This window comes from Motacilla alba, chromosome 4A (genome assembly GCF_015832195.1).
Source record: "Motacilla alba alba isolate MOTALB_02 chromosome 4A, Motacilla_alba_V1.0_pri, whole genome shotgun sequence".
Classification (NCBI taxonomy): Eukaryota; Metazoa; Chordata; class Aves; order Passeriformes; family Motacillidae; genus Motacilla; species Motacilla alba.
This window is the reverse complement of record NC_052045.1, coordinates 6,566,220-6,590,200: the sequence shown is the minus strand read 5'-3', so window position 1 is coordinate 6,590,200 and position 23,981 is coordinate 6,566,220. Positions and strand designations below refer to the sequence as shown.

Genomic DNA, 23,981 nt, shown 5'->3' with positions numbered 1-23,981 from the left:
AGTCATGATATTTGCTTTAAATTACTGAGTTTCTTAACTGGAAATAGATTCTTTCTGTATCCCATTGGGGTTTTGAGCTTTCAAAATATACTCTTCACATTTCCCAGAATTTCTCCTATGAGTGGGCCACCCCAATTTCATATGTTAAGGGAAAGCTGGTATTCGTTTCAGAGTGCTTTGGGATGCTGAAGGTACAGCAACACTGAAACTGGTAGAAGTAACTACATGCTAGCCCTGAGATCTTCAAAGCATCTAGTCCTTAAATATCAATGTTTCACACAAAGCCTAAAGTATTTGCAAATTTTATTAATCCTGTGCCAGAGCATCCTCCCTAGGTCAAGGTTTAAGTGCCCACATATGTTAATCTTGGCTCATCCCAAAGGTATGCCTGAATATCCCTGCATTTGGTCATGTCCTTTATTTCATCCTCCAGCCCCGTGACCTGCAGAACTGGGAAAACACGATATTCAATAAAGCGCCCGGCACCCGTCTGCCCTCCCTGAGCCTGCTCCTGCTCCTTCAGCCAGGGATCGCGTGGCCGCAGGGACAGCGCCAAGGGAAGCAGTCCCCTTTTCCCATGCTCTTCCGGAGCCCGACCACACAGCCGCCTCCTGGCTCGCTCCCGCGGGTCGGTACTCCCCTGCATTCAGCTGGTGGTGCCAGTGCCCATCCCCGTCCCCGTTTCCCGTTCCCATTCCCCGTTCCTGTTCCCCATCCTTGTCCCCGTTCCCCGTTCCCATTCCCCATCCCCATTCCCCGTTCCCATTCCCCATCCCCATCCCTGTCCCCATTCCCCATTCCCGTTCCCCATTCTCCATTCCCGTTCCCTGTTCCTGTTCCCCATCCCCATCCCTGTCCCAATTCCCCGTCCCTGTCCCCGTTCCCCGTACCTGTTCCCATTCCCCATCCCCGTTCCTATTCTCCATCCCCATCCCCGTCCCTGTCCCCGTCCCTGTTCCCCGTCCCCATTCCCCGTCCCCGTTGCCCGTTCCCGCCGCCCGTTGCCATTCCCTGTTCTCCGTTGCCCGTTCCCGTTCTCGTTCCCCATTCCCCTTCCCCATAACCCCGTTCCCCGTTCCCCGCTCCTTGTTCCTGTTCCCCGTCCCCATTTCCCGTTCCCCGTTCCCCGTTCCCCATCCCCGTTCCCCGCTCCTTGTTCCTGTTCCCCGTCCCCGTTCCCCGTTCCCCATCCCCGTTCCCTGCTCCTTGTTCCTGTTCCCCGTCCCCGTTCCCAGTCCCCGTTCCCCATCCCTGTTCCCGTCCCCGTTCCCCGTCCCCGTTCCCCGTCCCCATTCCCGTTCCCGTTCCCCGTTCCCTGTCCCCGTTCCCCGTTCCCCGTTCCCGTTCCCCATGCCCATTCCCTGTCCCCGTTCCCGTTCCTCGTTCCCGTTCCCGTTCCCCGTTCCCGTTCCCCGTCCCCATTCCCGTTCCCCGTTCCCTGTCCCCGTTCCCCGTTCCCGTTCCCCGTTCCCTGTCCCCGTTCCCCGTTCCCGTTCCCCATCTCCATGCCCGTTCCCGTTCCCGTTCCCCATGCCCGTTCCCGTTCCCCATCCCCATCCCCATGCCCGTTCCCCGTTCCCCGTTCCCGTTCCCCGTTTCCCGTGCCCGTTTCCCGTCCCCGCCCGCAGCGCCCCCTGCCGTCAGGAGGAGGAGGGAAGGCCGGCGCGCGCCGCCGCGTGCGAGGCTGCGCGTGCGCCGGCGTCGGGAGCGCGCGGGGCGCCGCGCGGAGCTGCGCGCCTGCGGCAGCGGGGGCGCGCGCGTTGCCGGGCGACGGCGGCCGGGCGGCGGCGGCGCGGGCCCGGTGCGGCGCGGGCGGCGATGAGGCGGCGGCAGCGGCCCCCGCGCTCCCGTCGGCGCTGAACTCCGCGCCCGCACTTCCCCCGTCCCTCCCCATCCCGTCCCGTCCTGGCTCTGCTCCTCCACGCCCCCTCATCTCCCCTTGCTCCGGCCAGCCCTTCCCCCTCCATGCGGCGGGAGCGGCCGGAGTGGGGCCCGTGCCGCGGCCGCGCCGAGCCCCGCCGTCCTTCACCTCTTCGCCGCCAGATCCCGCAGGGAGCCGCGGAGGGCGTCCGTAGCGACAGCAGCGGGTGAGGCCCGGCCGGGGGAGGGGGTGCCGAGGGCGGCTCGGAGCGGGGGAGCGGCGGAGCCCGGCGGAGCACTCCCCTCCCCCGGGGTCCGCGCGGCGGGGGGAGCGGGGCTGCGGGGCGCCCCCTGCCGCTCGCCGGCCGCGGCCCGGGCCCGGCGGCAGCCGCGGCGCGGCCTTGGGCCGCCGTGCGACCCGCGCCGCTACCGGGGACAGCGCGGGCTGCTGCCCGGGGTGCTCCCGCCGCTGCCCGGGGTGCTCCCGCCGCTGCCCGGGGTGCTCCCGCCGCTGCTCGGGGTGCTCCTGCCGCTGCCCGGGGGCGCCCCTGCCGCTGCCCGGGGTGCCCCTGCCGCTGCCCGGGGTGCTCCCGCCGCTGCCCGGGGTGCTCCCGCCGCTGCTCGGGGTGCTCCCGCCGCTGCCCGGGGTGCTCCCGCCGCTGCCCGGGGTGCCCCTGCCGCCCTTCGCGCAGCGGGAGCGGCGGCCGCCTGGTGTGGCGCGTCCCTCTCCGCTGCGGGGCCGCTGCCCTTGGCCGCTGCCGCCTGCCCCGCAGTGGCCGCACGCCGGGCGAGGGGACGCGAGGCCTTCGCCGGGACCCATCGCAGCATCCTCGCCCAGCCCGCGGCAGCGCGCTCAGAGCCCGCCGGCGGCCGTGGCAGGGCACGGGGAGCGGCCTGGGCAGTGGGGTACGGAGCCGGGAGATTCTCCATCGTTTAGTAATTGAAAGCTGCAAGGAGAGATTGCAAAGGATGAGTTAGCACGCTCTTTGAGAAGGTGTTCGTGTCTGAACAAAAGAACAATGCAAGAAACTTGCATTAACGAAGAAAGGTGGTGAAATAAGGAAATTACTTTTGTAGGGGGTACCTGATGATTGCAATTTGCATCCTTCCATTTTGCTTTATAATGCAACTGTGAATGAGGAACTGCTCACTCATGCAGTGTGCTTAAGGTTTGAGATACTTCATTTGAAAATGTTGTTTTTCATAGCTGTCTGCTTTTCTAATTGTCATTAAATTGTGTGGAAATTATATTTCACAGGAAGCATTTACTTCACAAGCTAGCAAAACAGTAAAATTGGAGCAAAAGCTGATTGTGTCTTTTGATAGATGTGAATCTAAATTGTTTGGGTTTATTGAGGTACGTCTGATATTGTTTTATTTTTTTGTTTTAGTCTTGCAATGTGTTGCAGTGATTAGCATGTGTTACCATAAATGGGAAGTAAGAATAGGAGGCATATTGAAATGCTGGTCATTTATGAACTTCCATTATGCAGATCAGTAGTTCTGAGTGCTTGGGAATATGCAGCATTCCAGGTCCATCTGATTTCTTATGCTTGGTATGTTTGTTTATTGAAATAGAAGAGCCTGTCAAGTAGTCTTTTTTGTATAGGAAGGATCCTTTGTTGATAAGATTTATCTTTTGCTTGCCAAATGTTGTAAGTGAACCATGGCATGTAGGACTGGAAGGTATATTTCACAAATTTGGCTAGTGCCACTGATAAAATGATTTTTGTTTTTTAATGGAAAAATGGGTTAGTGGGAATTTCAAGGTCATCTTCAAATATAGAGTAATTTAGCTGCCTTTGGAATATGTAATTTCTTCTCCAATGTCGCATGTTTTCCGTATATCAGTCCTGTCACTGTTGACGTTTTCTGGATCTGTTTGCCTTCTGAAATAATCTAATGTTTAGCAAGTTTTAATAGAAGAAATCCATAAAGCTTCCTAAATCAATTTCATTTGAATGATTTCAATACAAGGTATTTTAAAAAAAGAAAACCTAGCTGCTAAATCTAAACCTAACCCAAACTCACTATTTGGAAAGAATGACAAGAAAAAGGGTTAAGATAGATGAAGGGATACCAATTACACTTTATATGCTGATGAACTAGTAAGAAAGTAAATTCTCACTGTCAACAGCTGTAAATTAGGTAAGTTCTGGCTTTCTGTTCCTTGATCTTTCTGGAAGCCTTTCCCAATGCAAATTATTCCATTGTAGACATCTCCTGGTTTTGACTTTCCTAGCCACTCTACAGTTTGCAACTGAAGTATTATTTTGTTGAACACTTATAATTCTACTATAAATCTGTGAATAGTAGAAGTAAAACAAATTCCTTCTATCACTTGCACTCTTTTACTGTTGGAATCGAGAGCAGAAGCACTGGGGCTTTTTGGGAATAAGGAAGGCAGCATCTAAGTTCATGTGTGAAAGTAGGGCTCAGTAAGATGAAGAAAAGCAAATTATAAATTTGGAAGAAATTCCCAGGTGTTGCCGCATTTGAAATTAGTTTGATATATTGATTTTTCCATCTCATAATGTGAAAAAAAAATTAAAAACCCAAATGGCTGTAATGCTACACATACCTGAGAATGCTGTCCTCATTTGTATCATGGAATCTGCTGGGCCTAAAGGGCTTTGAAAAGCTATGTTTTCATGGCTGGGCAACTATATACTTTTAAATATATCAACTTTTCTCTGTGTGTAATTTCATTGTAAAAGGCTGTTTTTTATACATTGTAAATGCAAAGCTTGTTTGAGCCATAATAGTGGTATTTTTAAATGCTTTACCATCTGTTAACGTGGGGTGTTTTTTTGGTTTCCTGTGAACTGTCCCTTTTTGTTGATAAGCTATATTTTATACAGTATGTTCATGGTGTCACAGATATTTCATCTGGAAATAAGAATACCATAACCACCTTTACAGATCCAGGCTGTCTGGTACCGTGATTTGTAGAATTGCTTTAGATATATTTCAGAGTTAGGAAACACATTTGCAAGTGCAGAGCTGAGCAGTGTAACATCTCCTGAGATATAGTTTCATTCTTCTGAGGTGACCAATTTATTCATGAGACTGGCCATAATAAGAAAAAATCTTCATTAGCTGGCAATTTTGATTCAAATATATATGTTCTATATTTAAATAAGTACTTCAGCTAAGTATCTTTGACTTGTAAAGGTAGCTATTGTATTTCATTTTCTTTCATGGGTTATTTTTGACATGGCTTGCTAGAAAGCAGATTGATTCACCATGTCAAAATAAAACCTAGGCTTTGCATCATTTGTTGTAGGCCTCTTCTAGAATTTTGTTAGGAAATCATTGTACAGTAGAACTAAAGCATTTTACAAATCCCAGCATAGGCCAAGGTGCTTGTTTGTTACACTGCCAGAATTTAAGAGCCCTTTCTGCATTTGTTCCATCTGGAGAGAGACCCTCATCAAGATTAATATCTGTTCTCATTAGCTGAGACGACCTCTAGTTTTAATTGAATGCTGTAACGGAGCAGAGTATCAACATTACATCAAAGCCAAAGGTTTAGACTCTTATGTTTAGTGAGGACATCCACAAGAATTTATTGAGCCCACAGACACCTCAGCCAAATCACATAAAGCCAAAACTGAGTCTGATAATTTCAACCTAAAACCACGTGCAATTGCCCCCTGACACAATGCTTTTTTTTTTTTTTCAAGATCAAATACTAGTTTCCATCTCTTTGCCAGGTCTTTATATTTTCTGATTTCTAGGTTTAAATACATTGATTTAAAATACAAACAAAAACTCCACCCCCTAAAACAAAATAATCCATCACACCAGAAAACCTTCCTCCCTCAGGTCTTGCCCATAGGTAGACCTCTCTTTAGAAAGGGACTGATGAAGTTGCTGGAGCATAGGGATTTGCCATTTTCATTTTCAAAAGCAGAGTGGAAGGCTTTTTGTCTTGTCTTCTTGATGATGGCTTTCCAGCTTTTTCACCTTGGAAATCAGCAGTGTTGCCATCATATGAATAAAGGAATCTTAGCAAAAAAGAATTAGTTTACTTTGGACTTCCTTATGGAGGTCACTTAGTCCAACACCATGCTTATTGCAGACTTAATTAGCCAGGTACTGACTTTGTTTTTGCAAAAGCAAGCTAACTGGAGTGAAAATATAAAGTCACAAGATGCCTTCAAGCTCCTCTTGCTGCTTTCCATAAAGGTACTGTTTGATACTTACTGAGTGAGGTGTCTTTCTCTGCTTCAGACTTTTTTTTTTTTTTTGGCAGTTTATAAGGTGATTTTTTCAGTTTATCAGAAAGCTTCTGTCCTAACAGGTGAGTCCATCCTGCCTCCTGTTGGATGGCATACCATGTGAGGGTCCATCCAGTATATTGAGGTCCTTAGAAACAACACCCTTTGTTTTTCAGGTTTCTCAGAGATTGCTTTTGGATGAGAATTTTGGTTAAAGGAGCATTTGGTTTAGTCTGCCGGAGTAGTATTCTAAATATTCAATTACAAATTGAATTGGTGTAAGTTAAAAGGATATGATGCATCACATCCTTGATGTGTCTTTGACTTAGCTGCAATCACAACTTTTTTTTTCCCTTCACAGAGCAATAATGAGTCATTTGTATCTGCAGAGTAGGTAGTACCAAATGGCCTCCTATCAGAATGTGGATTAGGAGAACTAGTGTATTCCTTTGGTCATAGATCCAAATAAATCATCTCAGTTTAAAGGAACTGCCCACAAATAAGCTTCAGGAGTTACATGTCTGCTCTCATTTTATGTCATGTTGTCAACTGAAGTGTAAATATTGCCTTAGTAGGGACAACAGATCCTTTGAGCAGCAATAATGCTAGCTGTAGCTCCTTAAGATTATTAGAAAGGGAAAATTGGTGGGAAAAGGGTACTATATATAATTGTTAGAACACCTGTTTTAAAATGTGTGTTTACTGTATAATTATTTCCTCTTTTTTTTTTCTGTCTAAGGAAATAATGATTAAATACCTAATGCAATAGAAATACTCCATTTTCTTCCCTTTAGAAGGCCTGTACTTTATACTTGTCCTGTGCTCAGCACTACCTGTTCTTTCTAGGTTGGGTTAACTCTGAACAGGAATCATGTAATTTAAGAAAGAACTAAAATGCTGCTTTCTCTGTTTAGAATTATGTCCATCCTGTCCCTTTGAATTCATACTCACAGGTATGACAAAATTAATGAAGTTTGAAGCAAGGTGCTTAAATTTTATACTACTTTTGCATTTCTCTTCAGTTCACACTTGATTTGTGATTCACAGAATTATAGAGTATACTGAGTTGGAAGGGAGCTACAAGGATCATCCAAGTCCAGCTCCTGGCCCTTCAGGAATCCCACCGTGTGCCTGAGAGCATTGTCCCAAGGCTCCTTGAGCTCCGAGGCTTGGCACCATGCCCACTGCACTGGAAACCTGTTCCAGTGCCCAACCACCCTCAGGGGGAAGAACTTCCTAATATCCAACCTGAACTTCTGTTGACTCCTTCACGAAGAATTTCAGGTTCTCTATGTGATATGCTAGACACAGCTTGCTTTTATGTATATTCCAATACATACATCAGTGATCACTGAAAGTATTTGCTGAAGTACCTTGAACATTGTGGGTTGCTGTAGTTTTTTAGAACAATTTTTCAGTTTAACAAAACTCCACAGTATGCTAAGAGTGCAATAAAAACGGATACTTTCCTACCAAGTTGTCTATTCTATGGTGTTGTTTCTGTCATGTGGTTTGAGTTAAATCATGTAATCATGAGAACAAAATGACTTCTTGGCAAGTTTAGACTTAGTGAAAGCTGTAGATTTGGGCCAAAGGATTAATCACATATTTGCAGGGCAAAGAAAATATTGTTTTATTTAATGTTCCAAATCTACTATGACCCTACTACTTCATATATTTTATTTTGGGTTTTCAGAAATAGCCATGATTTCTCCAACTTTTAGCTAATCAAAAGGCTTGTTCTCATTTCCCTGGTGTCTGTTGGTAGGTTTATGTTTTTCTGTTCCTGCCATTTTCCTAAGGTTAATTTCTGAACCCTTTATAAAAGGTGCCACAAATGTTTAGTCATACTCTTGTCAATCTTGCAGAACACCCAGTGTTTGTGATGTACAAATCTACAGTTTTAGCAGAGCTAGTAAAGTAAAATGAAGTTCTGAGCACCTTCTTTGAGCTTTTTTTCTGATGCAGCCAAGTACTCTGCTTTTCTATTTAGTTTCTTGCTTGTTATTGGGAGGTTGAGCATAATAACATAGTAACTCAGTACAGTTTCTGCTAATCTGAATGAGGAAGTTTTCATCAAGGTCAGCCAAAAAAAAATCTAAATTTGAAATGTCTGGCAACTCAGTTGCAAATATGGGATGTTCTTAAGGTTTTTGGGTTGGATTTTTTAAAGTTGTGATTACTAGAAATGCAGTATTTAATCAAATTTGCCTGATATAAAAAGACCATTAAAAGGCAGAGTTGTGCTTACTACTTTCACAGTCAGGGAAGTAAGGACTGGCTCTTGAATCTAATTCAGCTGTCTTGTCATTGCTGAAGGATACTGTCACTCCCTGATTCCTGATCAGTAACCCAGCCAACCAGCAATAACTTGCATTCAGCAGTGTTGAAAAGGAAACTGAGAAACTTATGTCCTTAGGGTGGTACTTGCACAATTACTTTCTTGCATGACAATGCTTATATATTTTTGTCTGTCATGATGGTTCTTTCTTGCCTTTGTGTTGCAGGATGCTGTTCCCCTTTGCACGGCTGCAATTATTTTTTTTTTTGAGGTGCACTGTAAACTCGATCTGTGTTTAAGAAGCAAACTAATTCCTCCCTCAAAAAATTCCCACCCAATCCCTTTTCCAGCTGTCATGATGAGCCCGTTAGCTTCTTCATACTCTAGGGAGAGTCAGGAACAAGTAGGTTCTAGTTAATTAGGTATTTTGGTGAAGAGTCCATGGCATCATTTCATGACCTAGTTTTTCATACCTACTCAATGATATTGTCATGATGTTTGAAAATGTTTGGTCTGCTAACTCAGGGACTTAATTTTATTTATTTACTTTCATTGGCAGCACCCTGCATTTCCATAGTTCTCAAACAGCATTCATAACTTTCTTAAACTGAGCCAGCTGTGGTAAAAGGATTTCAGGAACAGTGGGCTAGAGCTTGGTGAGGAAGGAGAACTACCAAACTTTTAAGTGTTTGCAGCATTTGGGAAGGAAGAGCTCTATTTCACTTTTCTGAACTTATCTGTGAAGTGATACGCTGACAGAATTAGAATTTACATGTGTATGTATATATGGGTTTATCTATCTAGCTGTATTTATTTGTGTGTGCCTAGGGTGGGTTTTTTCCATCACTGTTCAGTGTAGACAAGAACTACAATATTGATTGTAGATCAGAAAGGTAAAGCTTAGTGGTATTTCTGAAGTAATTTCCAGCTCTATATATTCTGGTGTATGAATTCCTGAAATTCAGCCCTCTGTGCACAACTGAACTTTTCCTATCATGACAAGTGTTCCATCAGCATTTGTCAAGGAAGAACATCCCCTTCAGGGTTGGGTGATGGTAGCAATTACATTTATCTTAACTGGTGAGTCAACACTGAAAATCTTCCTTTGTCCTTTGCCTCTGTAATAGAAGAGTGCTAAGTCACATTTCTTATTGTTCTTCTCCAAAGATGGTTAAGGGAGGGAGAGAGACAGATGGAGAAACAGAAATGGCAAATTTGTTTTTCTTTTAAAATACTTTATCTGAATTGACTCAGAAAATAAGACGCTTCTAAATAAAAATTTTTACTAACCATAGGCTATTTTTCAATTGCTGTTTCAATATAAATTTTAAGGACAAGGTGTTCACTGCTGGTGTAAACAGCTAGTACTTTAAAATTAATGTATTAGTGTTTTATTTCAGAGGAGTCATAATAAGTAGAAAAAGTTAAATACTTTTCTTGACATTGTACTGAGTTTCATTTGATAAAAGACTATACAGTATTAGGCCTTTGATTTGTGTAAATTTAGGGTTTCTCCGTTCGTCAAAATGACAGTGTTGAGACTTCCCAGAAATGTGTTGAGACTGACATTGCATAGTAAGATAAGAAAAAAAATCCATTAAACTGAATCAAAATGCTGTCATTTATATGGCTGTAATTATCAAGGGACTGAAAAGCCTGATCTGCCATTTTAACACTTCTGTTTAAAATGCTGCTTGACTTAGCACATATTCTGTGAATGCTACTATACATGTCTCTAAATGTTTGAGTTGTGTATCTGTGCTCAGATCTTTCTTTAGACCATGTCTAATTTATTAGATTAAAAAGTATAAGAACTATTTGAACATGTATTCATTTTAAGCATCTTAAAATTAAAGTATTCCTGTGGCAAATAGAAACTGATAAATCACCCATAATTCATATTTTAAAGATTGGAAGAAAGGTTCTCATTTCTCTTACACCTTTGGGACTAACAGCCCTTACAGTATCTTGGCTCAGTTTCCATTCTGAGGTATTTGTTAGCAAAAGACTCTGCTTACTTATAGCCTGGTTTAGGGGAGCCTGAAAAACAACTTCTTTTTCTTTGGGCTCGGTGTTTCCCTTTCGAGCGCCTAACACACAGACCGAGCTCTCGCTGTCCGCTGCAGGGCCGGGCACAGACGCGCAGCCGGGCACACCCGCCCTGGGGCCGTGTCGGGTCTAAAACAAAACTCCTTATTGTGGAAACTGCCATGGACCAATTCCTGCCTGTAAAGGTGACATTAGTTTCCTTGAGGGACTCAACTCTGCCTTTTCCCCCGACTCGGTGGGGCCCGGCGGGGTGAGGCTCCCGCCCGCAGATTCACGCTGCCGGTTCCCGGGGCGGGGGAAGAGCCGGGCCGTGGCCCCCGCGCACCGGAGCAGCGGCGCAGCAGCGGCCCCGCTCCCCCGCCCCATCTCCTGGGCATTACCGGGGCCATGGCCGGAGTGACCTGGGCTCTGTCAGAGCCGCTGTGCTCCTCGGTCCAGCAATGGCCAGAGTGACCTGGGCTCTGTCAGAGCCGCTGTTCTCAGTCCGGCCATGGCCGGAGTGACCTGGGCTGTGTCAGAGCCGCTGTTCTCAGTCCGGCCATGGCCGGAGTGACCTGGGCTGTGTCAGAGCCGCTGTTCTCAGTCCGGCCATGGCCGGAGTCGCCTGGGCTCTGTCAGAGCCGCTCTTCTCCTCGGTCCAGCAGTGGCTGGAGTGACCTGGGCTCTGTCAGAGCCGCTGTTCTCCTCGGTCCAGCAGTGGCTGGAGTGACCTGGGCTGTGTCAGAGCCGCTGTTCTCCTCGGTCCGTCACGGGAGCGTGGCCGCCCCGCTCGCGGAGCTGTCCCGGGAGTCTGGGTAAAGGCAGTGCCATAAGGGACCAAAAGAAGCTGTTCAGTCCATTGTTTTACCTGAATTAATTTCTGTTGGTCCTGCTGAAATGAACAGGCTTTGAATAGAGTATTTCTAGCACCAGCTCGAAATAGTCATTGTCATTTGAATAGGGACTGTTGAATAATTTGCAAGCGTTTTCATTTATATTACAGTACTTTATTTCTGTGCAGATATTTTCTTTCTGTTTTAATACCATCAAAGTTGAAGACATGCTTTCAGTTTGGCCCCTTATGAACAAAATAGACATGATTTTGTCTGACTCTTTTTTCTGAATCATATTATCAGTTCTACTAGTTGCTCGTGACTGCTGAAAGAGGTGTTTAGGAAGAAAACTTGGTTGGTTGCTTAGCAGCGAGCATCACGAGAATTAAAATTTTAAAGCTGCAGTGTCTGTATTTCTGTAATAGCTTTAAATTAGATATTCGTAATAGCTTTCTTTCCTTCAAGTGTGTGTTCATATTTGGCTGTCTTTGGAGGGGAATGTAACTGTGCTGTCAGGGTGACACCCATCACTCTGAGCCTGGGGCTGCCTGGGCCATCTCACAGACAGAAGGAGTGTGGGACACAGCAGGGGATGCAAGGTAAAACTGTTCTGTGATTGCATGTGGCTCGGACAGTCTGGGGAGGCATCAGAGGCAAAGGAGGGTCAGGGAGAGAACGGAGGTTTCAAGATGATAAGTTTAACAAAAGCCAGATTCTTGTGACACTGTGCTTAGAGAGAAGACAACTGAGAAAGAAGAATGGAGCTCTTTAAACTTGGATGAACAGAATCATGCTGTTCTTTGTCCAGTACAGTCTCAATAATTTGAAAAAAAATTAGTCTTGCCACATGTATTGTAGGACATTCCTTCATGGCAATATTTTATAAGCTGTGGGTGCAGTGTGCTGATAACCTTGTATTTTAACCTTATTTTATAATAATTTTTATATACTTTTTTTAAATGTTGGCAAGGTACAAGGTTATGTATGAGACCTAATTAAAATCCATTCCAGGTCAAGCTATTAATACATCTAAGTTGGCAAGTACTTGGGTTGTAAATATACTGCTATTAGTGCTGTGTGAGAGAAAAATCACTTGGAATGAAAATAGAGAATACTGTAAAAATAATATCTAAGTATTTAGAGGGATACTCTGAATAAATAGCATGAAACATTTTTTAAGTCTATCTTAAACCTATCTAATCAAGATTGGAATTTGCATTCAAACACAAAGAAATTGTGTTTTTATTTCATATGGCATAAAGGATTTAAACTATCACAGAATTCTTTAAGTTGGAAAAAACCCTCCAGGATCACTGAGTCCAACCTTTGACCAGTCCCCACCTTGTCAAATAGACCAGAGCACTGAGTGCCACATCCTGTTGTTTTCTGAGTACCTCCATGCATGGTGACTCCACTGCCTCCCTGCACAGTCAAATCCAGTGCTTGACAATCCTTTCTGCGAAAAAATTCTTCCTGATGTCCAACCTAAACCTCCCCTGGCACAGCTTGAGGCCATTTCCTCTTGTCCTGTTGCTGGTTTCCTGGGAGTCAAGACTGACCCCCACCTAACTACAGCCTCCTTTCAGGCAGTTGTAGAGAGGGATAAGGTGTCCCCTGACCCTCCTTCTCTCCAGGCTGACAAAATCTAAATATAACATAAATATATGAAAATATGAAAAAGTATGGTTATCCTTTATTAAAAAATAATGTTGATTGACTCAAAACTTGACCTTTTAGGTTTTTTTTTAGGTATGAGGGATTAGCATTTTCCTAAGGAAATTAGGCTTTTGAGCAGCTGTCTCTGCATGTGTGTACATTTTTGTTTGCATAAATTGGAGTGCTGTCTGGCAGAATGTTACTCTTTTGCCTGTTTGTGGTTATTATATATTACTGTATAAAGGGTTTGCAGGTTAATGATCTTACAGGGGAAGGGATGTGCTTCTGAGTGTCAGAGAGGAACCAGGAAACACCAGCACTCTCGGAAGCAGCAGGGAAACACCTGTAAATTGTCCCAAAGGAATTAGGGATGGCCTCTCACAAATGGTGAAGAGGCCATTCTATGATTCTGTGAGTGGTATATTAGGTGCTATGATTTTCTGCATCTTATTACCTAAAACCAAAAGGATATGAAAACTTTAATAAGCTTTGACTTCTGTGCATACTGGTGATGCTTTTAATTTTCTTTCGTGGCTTATATTATTTTGTTAAATGTCTGTTCTGTTTTCCAGAGGACACTTTTGCTAGGTAAACTTGTTGAATCTGATAATAAATCCTTACTGAAAGAGGCTGAAATGGTTTGTGTTAAATTTTATGCATACTGGAACACTGCACAGTTGTTCCTAGTGTGGACAGGCTGTTCTTGCAGTAGAAGACATGTTTCTATTGGAAATGGTGGCTCACCCTTTTCTCTTTTATTATCTTGAAATATTACTGAGGTAATCCATTCCAGCTCTATGTTTATTGTGTGGGAATTGTCCTTTTTTTCTGTAGGTAGAGTAACTGAGGGAGGAAAGAGAGTCTTATTTGTGATTACACAGACAGTGTAATTATATGCTTTATTATAATCAGTTTACATAGAAATGTGAATGACTGGGGACATCTACTGATCTGTAAACAAAATCGTTGTAGTTGAATATTTTGCAGAATTGATCAAAACCTAATTTTTAATTTTTTTTCTTTTTTTTTTAAGGAACTTCATGTTGGTGTTGCTTATGCCAGAATATAGTAAGCAAGGCAAATTAGCTCCAGCCTTGTGTAAACTTCTAATTGGCCAACATGATGCAATTAAGCATGGATTCCAGGTGGCTTTGGAAATGAAAGAGAACTGAGCGCTCTGGCTGGAAGCTGAACGTGATGACGGCCTGGTCTATGGTAGGGAAGCTGAAAATGGAGAAGAGGCACTCCAGAGAAGACAGAAATGTGGAACAAGACGCAGGGGAATGCAGTGCTGAATCTGAGGAATGGACGAGCTCAGAAAGTGAGCCTGAGCAACCATACTTCAGAGGCAGTACTCAGTGGAGAGAAAAGGAGGTTTCCACCAAACCGCATCGGCCGCTCTGCCGGTCCCCATGCCTGGATCGCCCAAGCTTTTCACAGAGCAGCATCACACAAGACTTGAAGCTAGATGAATGCAAAACAAATTTGGACAAGGAATACCAAGCTAAAATGGATTTTGCTTTAAAGCTTGGGTATGCAGGAGATCAGATCCAGGCTGTACTGAATAAGCTGGGAGCAGATGCGCTCATCAATGATGTTCTAGCAGAGCTTGTGAGACTTGGCAACAAAAGTGAATCGGAGGGACAAAGCACTGCCAGCAGTACCACTGGTACTCTGGTGTCAAGAGGCCCTTGCCCAAAGGAAATAGCAAGCCCTGAATTGTCACTGGAAGATGAAGTGGTGGATAACAGTGATAACTTGAGGCCAATTGTCATTGATGGAAGCAATGTCGCTATGAGGTGGGTGTCCCTGTCACAATATTTGAAAACAATAAATCACTAAAATATTAAAAAAAAATACTGATGGCAAAGTCATTTTAAGTCATGTAGACTATTACACTGATAATACATCTGTTTTATGGACTCTTTAGTCAAGGCTTTTAATTATGCTGTTACTCCTTTATATATAATCCATATTCTTGTTGCCCTGTCCTCATTTTAAATCCAAGTTCAAGTCTTTTGTTCAAACAGTCTATTTGTAGTATGCTTTTGTGTGGATGGGTTTAGTATTTTCAAGTCCTTGAACAATACTGAAAATTGTTTCTGGACATTAAAGGAAAGTAACCAACTAGGGTAGGAAAACTTTGTTCTTTCTAAAGTGACATACAGTGTATGGTAATGAAATGCAGTGAATTAATGGTATTGGAGCTCTTGATGATTGAGCCTGCTCAGTATTCAAAGCAATTTAGCTGTGTCAGAACAGGGATAACATGAGCTAAACCTGCTGACCAGCACAGCTGTGCTGCTTGCCCACCTCCAGTACTGACTGCAGTTTTGGGCATCCAGAAGAGGTCCACAAGGGTGGGGGAGGGTCTGGAGGGGGAGCCTTATGAGGAGTGGCTGAGGTCACTTGGAGCCTTATGAGGAGTGGCTGAGGTCACTTGGTTTGTTCAGCCTGGAGAAGAGGAGACCGAGGTCAGACCTCATTGTGTTCTTCAACATCCTCACAGGGGGAAGCAGAGAGGCAGGTACCAAGCTCTTCACTCTTGTGACCAATGACAGGACTTGAGAAAATGGCACAAAGGGGAGTCAGGGGAGGTTTAGGTTGGATATTAGGAAAAGGTTTTTCACCCAGAGGTTGGTCGGGCACTGGAACAGGCTCCCAGGGCAGTGGTCACAGCACCCAGCCTGTCCAAGCTCAAGAAATGTTTGCACAACCCTCTCAGGCACATGGTGGGATCCTTGGTGTGTCCTGAATGGGCCAGGAGTTGGATTTTGATGGTCCTTGTGGGCTCCTTCTGACTCAGGGTATTCTATGTACACTTGGCTGCTTAGGTTAACATAACCCAAGAGATACCTGTCCTGTGCCCCTTTGGAACATGTCTGTAGAGTACAGAGTTCAGCTAGCCAATCATTTGTTTATCATTAAGTGTGATTTTTTTTTATGAGGTAGTTGTGTGCTGTTTTAGAGACTCCTTTGAGTTTCAGAAAACAAATTTTTGATGGGGATGGAACTTAACTTTGATACAATTTCTTCTTTCCTATAGAAAGTTCTAATAAATATGCAGAACATTTAGTATCAGAGGAAAAGATTTTATTAACGTAGATGTTTAAAAGCACTTATCACCCATGGCAATCAGCATTGTTCATTCCTCTTTTTGTGATAGCATTTTATGGTGCTACTTAAGGTGAGCTCAGTTTGTTGGGGAAAGTGATATTTTTCATTAGGTCAGCTAATAAAATTAAAAAAAAAAAGGAAAACTTCATATTTACTTGCTTTTGCTCTGGGGATAGTAAAATTTCATCATTTATAGACTTTTAAAGTAGCAAGGTTGCTTTAATCTGGTGGCTGAATAGCTCTGTACAGTTGTCTTTTTCCAATTACATAAGGAGGCCTAATAAAACTTTACAGACTTTGTTTTCCTTATATCCTTTGACCATGGCAGCTTTAGAAGAAAAAAACAATCAAACCACCACAACAAAAACCAATACCAAATGTAACTTTTGTCCTTGCTGTTTCTAAAACTTGCATGTTCTTCAGCCATGGGAACAAAGAAGGATTTTCCTGCCGGGGAATTCAACTAGCTGTTGATTGGTTTCTGGAAAAAGGACATAAAGATATCACTGTGTTTGTACCTGCATGGAGAAAAGAACAGTCTCGACCTGATGCACCAATTACAGGTAACACCAAGATTTTCTTTGACCCCTTGGTTAAAAAGAAAAAAAAAAATTGTTGTCAGTTTGATGGGTCCCAGTACTGGGCTGTGGATGTGGTGATGATGATGTTGCACTCAACTGTTTGTTTGAAAACACAACAGTTTCATTGGTTAGGGAAAAAGCATTTAAATTTCTGCATGTGTTAACAATGATGTGGGTTTTGTAATATTATTGGATGGTTTCAACACTGTAGAGAAGCAGCAGAATTTTTCCCATTTGCAAACGTTGTTGTTGAGCATACAGGAACTGAGTCTTATTTGCTGGGTGAGCATGAAATAAGTACTAACAGGCCAGGGACTCAGTTGGTAGGGTTATCTTGAGCCCTGAAAAGGCAGCATGTGTTTTTACTTTGCATTTTACTCTAGGCTAACAAGGCTATTGTAATGCAGTAACATCTGAATTTCTGACATGTTCAGGAAGACTGAGTAAAGGTACATGGCTACAGAGTGGTTATGAAGTTCAAATATTGAATATTTGTACAGTGCTTTGAAACCTCAGAAATAAAATCCACATCTGGGTGTTTTTAATCATGAAGACTGTATGAATATAATTGCAAGATACTTTGTCAGACAAAAAAGGCAAGAATTTTCATAATAAAAAGGTTACATTTCTTTCTTATAAAGTGTTTTTAATAGCTGCTCAACTAAAATTATTTTCCAGATCAAGAAATCTTACGTAAATTGGAGAAAGAAAAAATTCTTGTTTTCACCCCATCTCGAAGAGTTCAGGGAAGAAGAGTAGTTTGCTATGATGATCGATTCATAGTAAAACTTGCTTTCGACTCAGATGGCATCATTGTGTCAAATGATAACTATCGGGACCTTCAAAATGAAAAACCAGAATGGAAGAAGTTCATAGAGGAGCGGCTGCTAATGTATTCTTTTGTGAATGACAAGTATGGGCTTTTTCTTCAAAAGTAAATGAATTTGCTAATTCAGCATTCTCAGGAAAAACTGGTCATGTTTAATTTCTTTTCCCTTAGATTTATGCCTCCAGATGATCCTTTAGGACGTCATGGTCCAAGCCTTGAAAATTTCTTAAGAAAAAGGCCAGTTATTCCTGAACATAAGAAACAACCGTGTCCTTATGGTAAGTGCCCAAGTCAGATTGATTTGTTGCATTTAAAGGTAGGTGAAGCAAGCAATTAACATCTTGTCATTACCAGAACAAAATGTATCACTTTTCTTGTTGCCATCCAAGCACAATGTTGCTTTTATACCCCTCATACACATATATATAAAAACAGTGTAGCAGAAAATTGGGGATTACAAGATACATCTTGTGCATCATACAGCTTTTTGCTATTTTATTCTGATTTGTATTTGAGGGAGGAGATTCATAACTAAAAAAAACTGTGTTAAAGCTGATTTGTTTTTATATCACTGTGTGTATGTTGTCATGATTGAAATCATAAGCCAGTAGGAAAAAAAATGGTGTGTCTTGCCTTTGATGCAGATAGAGATGGATGCAGGCAGCAGAGTCTGTGACTGCTTGCATATATAAAATACATCATTATCCTTAGAGATTTAATATAGAAATACTACTATTGCAAAGCGGTGAAAGATATAAAGAAAAAAGATAGCAACTGGTGGTATTAATGAGTTTTTGATTTATTTAACCTGCAAATCCTTTTCTTGCAGGTAAAAAGTGCACCTATGGGCACAAATGTAAATATTACCACCCAGAACGTGCAAACCAGCCTCAAAGGTCAGTAGCGGATGAGCTTCGAATAAGTGCCAAATTATCTGCTGTGAAAACTATGAGTGAGGGAGCCTTGGCCAAATGTGGCACAGGGCCATCCAGCTCCAAAGGAGAAATCAGTTCTGAAGTGAAACGCATTGCCCCAAAACGTCAGTCAGATCCAAGCATTAGGTCAGTAGCTGTGGAGCCTGAGGAAAAGTTATCAGCAGCCCGGAAGTCCGAGGCCAGCTCTGTCCCGTCTCTGGTTTCTGCATTAAGTGTGCCAACGCTCCCTCCACCAAAAAGCCATGCAGCTGGTGCATTAAATACTCGTTCTGCAAGCAGCCCGGTGCCAGGTTCCTCACAGTTCGTACATCAGAAATCCTCACTGGAACATATGTCCAGTGTGCAATATCCTCCTATACTAGTCACCAATAGCCATGGCACCTCAGTTAGCTATATTGACCAGTATCCCAAATATGACTCACTGGGGGACCATGGCTATTACTCCTTACTCAGTGATTTCTCCAACTTAAGCATAAGTAGTATCCGTAACTCAGATTATTACGGGGCTGATATGGACCAGGGGATGTATTCTAGAAACTCAAGCCCCTGTCCTGACAATTGCTTAAGCCATACAAGTAATGATTCTTATTCCTCTTACAATGACTTGTATCTGGGTGTAGCAGATGCCAGTCCAGAAGACAATGTGAAGAGCCACAGACTGCCATCGAAAAATCGTCTTCAGCCTTTCCCTCATGGTTACCATGAAGCCTTAAATAGAGGTCAGAGTTACGGACCCGAAGAGCCTAAGCAATCCCTTCGCAAACAGTCAGTTTCCCACTTAGGCCTACATGCCCAGCATCCAGTTGTTGGAGCACGGTCCAGTTGTCCAGGAGAATACCCTGTGCCTCAAAACGTTCATCCGTCAACTGCACAACCAAGCCGTGCCTTGGTGATGACAAGAATGGACAGTATTTCTGACTCTCGGCTTTATGAGAGTAACCCTACCAGGCAGAGACGCCCGCCTCTGTGTCGAGAGCAGCACGCCAGCTGGGATCCATTGCCGTGTGCGTCAGACTCGTACGCTTACCACTCGTATCCGCTGAGTAACAACCTCATGCAGCCGTGTTACGAACCTGTCATGGTGAGAAGCATGCCTGAGAAGATGGAACAGCTCTGGAGAAATCCCTGGATTGGGATATGTGGTGAGCCACGGGAACCTCATATCATCCCAGAACATCAGTATCAAACGTACAAGAACCTCTGCAATATTTTCCCTCCGAGCGTTGTCCTTTCTGTGATGGAAAAGAATCCCCACATGACAGATGCACAACAGCTGGCAGCTATGATTGTTGCCAAATTAAGAACAGGGCGCTAGAGCAGTACAGCCTCTTTTGGATAAATGAACCTGTACAGCACTTAGGACCCAGAGGAAAACTGACATGAAGGAAGAGGCCAATCTATTGTAAATATTTTCTACTAAGATAGTATAAAGTTCTGTACACAGTAGCAACCATATATATGCTGAGGCACTATATAAAAGTTGATTGTATTGCAAATTTTAAGATTTTAAATATAGGGATTTTTAATAGTATTTTATAGGAAATGCATACCTTGCTGCATGGATAGCTCACTAAGAACTATAATGTCACAATCAGTGTCTCAAAGCTGTTACTACAAAATTAGTGTTAGCAATTATATTGCATGTATTAGTGTACACTTACAATTTGCTTATAAACACCTAGTCGGCCTCTAAAAGTATGCTCTATACACACCCAGATGACTTTTAGGGTTTCAGCTTTGTCATTTGACACTGCCTACTGGCATCTTAAGTACTGAAGAAAAAGTAAACTTGCTAAAAATTAAAATTGTTTATAAAAGGAAAAACTGATTTCAGATTTTCAATGTCAGCATGGTTGTTGATACTTAAATTTCAGAACTGTCCCTCAAAAGTTTGAATAACTATTATTAAATTGTTCAATATGTTGGCTCAATCCAACAGAGGCCAAATACTTTATTAAATTAGGACCAAAACATTAAGGAATGTAAAGGCATGAGTGCCATTCAGTAAACTGAAACTTTAACTGTAGCTTCTCTCCAGAATCTCCTCTCAAACGTGCAGTAAGCAGCTGCTGGCCCAAATAACTAGACAAGCTGAAAATAAATTGTCAGTATTATGTAAACTGGATTACTCAACTTGAAGCAGCAAAAACTGGATGTTAACATGGAAGTTCATCAGTAACTGCAGCCCTTCCCGTGGGAGCAAGGATGGTGTTTGAGTGAGCCTGACATTCCAGGTGGCTGTACAAGATCATCTTCAAAAAGGGTGCGGGGGGAAGGCTGCTTCTTGAAAAGAGATGCTCCAGTTTGGGTTTGTGGCAAAGCTGTCCTGGTTTTTGCTCTTCAGATCCACGCAAAGGTGTGCATTTGCCTCGTGAAGGCTTTTAGAGTTCCTGTTTCAACAGGTGAGATAATTTTGTGTGGCATTGTTTGCGCAACTGGTATCTTGCTCAGGGTGGGAACCTTTGTAGCTAAATGTCTCCAAAAGAGGCGTTTATTGGTTTTTTTAAGCTGCACTGACTGTACGCCCTTTTTTGAATCCACTGTATATTTCAACATTTTGAACCATGACTAACTCGACATGGCTCGAGCTAGGACTTGTTGACTTCTACTGTAGTTTTTTTCATGAAAGTTGAGAAGGCCTGGTTTATGGCCTTTTGTTTCTTCATGAGAAGGTGTGACACTGCCTAAATGTTTCTTACTGTGAAACACACAGAACGTGAGGCTGCAGTCAGGGTTGTTTCTGGTGTTTTGATAATGGCTTGCATGCTGCTTTCTAGTTATCTGTTTGTCTGAGAAACAAAGTTTATCATTTCCTCCACTTGTGTTACTGTAGTGGTTGGTTTGATTCAGAATATCTTGTGGGCTCTTTATCATGTGCAAAATAGGTTCCTGTCATATAAAAAACCCACCAAATGAACCAACAAGAAACCACAATTATGGGTGCAACTACAGTTAATTTACTGACATTTGGTAACTGTATCATTTCACACAGGATAAATTTTCTTGTGTTGGTACAGGTGATGTATATAATGACTATGTCATTATGTATCTGAAATGAAGTAACTTGAAGGTGATTCTCTACTTGGTGTTTAAAAATAACAAGTTTTAATTCGTTGGTTATTCTCTCTGTTAGTGGGGAAAATAATTCAGACACTTGTAATAGCTGGGGGAAAACAGAATTAACTCTTGACCAGTTTTCAAAAACATTTCATATTTTTAATTTGCAATTAATTCTTATTCTCTTCTCTTGCATGATATAAGCAGCTGAGAGCAATGCCTCAAATAACCAGAAATGACCTTTTGTTTGTTGATACAAATTGTATCTCTTTTTCTTGATTGTATAAAAACTGTGTATAAAAAAAAAATAATCTCTAGATTAACTTCAGTATTACATTTTCACCACAATGTTTGTGACACCATGTGTCACAGGGAAGTAGCCCATGAATAATTATGGATTTTTTTATTTAAAATGGGCACTTGTAGTTTATAGACAAACAGGGACAACTTTTCAGAACCAGGTTATTATGTGCACAAATACTGTGTGTACACCTCAAAGCATTACATAGGTATCTTCAGTCTATTTATTAAGCAGATACATTCTTGCACTAAACTTTATGTAAAAATGTTGCTGTTAACTCATCTGCATGTGTTTAAAATGTAACAGTAATTGCTATAGACCCTATTTTATTCTAACCAATTAATTTATAAATTATTTAGGTATGAGATGAAGTTTATTGTGCACTCATGTTTTCCATCTTGCATGGAATTAAATATTTGTATGCAGAAAAATGTTTGTTCCATTTTTCTCCATTTATAAAGACAAGCTATTTTAAGAGAGGATTAGTGGATGATTTTGATGTTTCCTAATGTGGAAAACTCAACGGAGATTTCTGTATGAAGTGCTGGGTGGCTGATGGAGATACCCATTTTTGTTGGATTTGTCCAGTCATTTTAATTTTCACTAACCTTTGTTTTATTGATGGAAGAATTCCTTTTGAAACAATGGGAATGCTGTGAGAACACAAACCCAGCATACAATTTCCCTAAGGCACTTCAGAGGCAAATTGTCTTATTCTGAGAAGCTATTGGCATCTCCGTGCATAGTGACAGAATTGGCAGTGCAGCCTCGTGGAAACAACCTGCAAATTTTGTGCTTGTTTAGTCCTCCTTAGAGGTGATGCAACTTTTCTATGTGATGTAGTCTTTCCTGATCAACTACTTTAAGTGATAATTTGGTCATCCACACCTGTTTTCAGATATGTTTACAAGACAGTTCAAGACACTGACACATTCATTAATCTTGAGCGCATAAGCTTGGATTTCTTCTTACATGGAAGAGTTGATCTTATTAACACCTGATCATAACTGTCTATATTGTAAATACAAGACTTTGTATAAGTGCTCTTTTTTAGAGCATGGTATTTAAATGTTTTTAAAACTGTAAAAGAACAGTTCTAGAAACTATATTTTAATAAAATCCATGAAAAAACAATTCTAGATGAGGGGGGAAAAAAAGTGTGAAGGTAAAACCATGGACTACTGCAGTTGATAAGAGCTGAGCAGTAGATTTTAGTGCTTTACTGGGGCCAGAGCATTCTCTGGGAGTTCTGATTTACTTACTTTCATCTTCAGCTATATTACTTTCACATAATTTGTCACTTAAAAGTGTGTAACTTTAAATTCATAAATCAAAAACCAAATGCTTTATGGGATGTCAGTCTAAATGATTTCATGTTTTTTGTAAGAATTACATGTCAGTAATATAGTAAATTGTACACGATTTCACTGCTGTTAGTCCTGTTGTTGTCATATTGAGCTGCAGTAGTTGGCTTTATTCATTTGTAGAATTAAACATTACTGTTTAATTGTTGTAAAATTTTATAAATCTCTTTGGGTTTTTTTGGTTGACCCAAATATAATGTAAGTCTTAATGACAAAATGAGTGAAAATGGATGTTAAACCAGTATGTGGTATTCTTAAATCTCTGTAGTGGTAAGTGGGCACTGCTCTAGTTGCTGCAGCATGTCATTTATTTACTAGCATGAGTCTGTTTAGCTTTTGTAAAAATGCTTTAGCTGTAAAGTTAAAAATAGGTGTGGAGTATGGTTGCTTAGAACAAGCAGAAGGAGCTTCATTAAAAAAAAAACCAAAACAAAAACAAACAAAACAAAAAACATCTAAGTAGGTGAGTTTCCCCCTACATACTTCTAATGCCAGTTTGTCCCAGATTTTGTATTTTGGCATTTTGTTCGAATAAAAAAGTTAAAAATACTTGGTGACATGTATGCATACCTGATCTGGATCAATCCACAAACAGGAACATCGGGTTATTCTAATTTTTAAAACTCCACACGAAGGGGAAGGAACGTGCAACATTTCTGTGAAACTTTGTTCCAAAGTTGAAGTATTACTTGATCTTGACTTGCCAAAAGTTTACCTGAAGCATCTGTCACAGTTACCTCTATGGTGAGCATTCAGCTTTCCCACTGCTCTGATGTACCTAGTGCTTGGTTGTGTGACAGAGCCCTCACTAAGTGTATTTCCTGCAATATTTCAACTGGAAAAATACAATTGCAGCACAGAAATTATTCTTATGCCAGTGTTTGGTTAGCCTTTCAAGAGTCATTATACAATATTG

At 42.2% G+C, this 23,981-nt stretch overlaps 2 protein-coding genes across 4 annotated transcripts; one reads left to right on the top strand and one right to left on the bottom strand.

Moving 5' to 3' along the window:
* Positions 1–343: 343 nt before the first annotated feature.
* LOC119695128 (translation initiation factor IF-2-like) lies at positions 344–2,680 on the bottom strand. The gene is made up of 2 exons (XM_038123024.1): positions 1,639–2,680; positions 344–450 (listed from the first exon to the last, which is right to left on the bottom strand). Exons 1-2 carry the CDS (start codon positions 2,678–2,680, stop codon positions 344–346), a joined length of 1,149 nt encoding a protein of 382 aa, XP_037978952.1.
* On the top strand, positions 1,950–23,614 carry ZC3H12B (zinc finger CCCH-type containing 12B). Of its 3 annotated transcripts, none has more exons than XM_038164808.1 (6): positions 1,950–2,087; positions 13,915–14,680; positions 16,422–16,561; positions 17,258–17,492; positions 17,580–17,686; positions 18,238–23,614. In XM_038164808.1, the coding sequence occupies exons 2-6, from the start codon at positions 14,079–14,081 to the stop codon at positions 19,656–19,658; spliced, it is 2,505 nt and encodes an 834-aa protein (XP_038020736.1). In that variant the 5' UTR covers positions 1,950–2,087; positions 13,915–14,078; the 3' UTR covers positions 19,659–23,614. The 3 variants fall into 3 exon arrangements, with proteins under 3 accessions (XP_038020736.1, XP_038020738.1, XP_038020737.1); XM_038164810.1 differs by lacking the exon at positions 1,950–2,087 and adding an exon at positions 2,465–2,766; XM_038164809.1 differs by lacking the exon at positions 1,950–2,087 and adding an exon at positions 2,465–2,908.
* Positions 23,615–23,981: the final 367 nt, after the last annotated feature.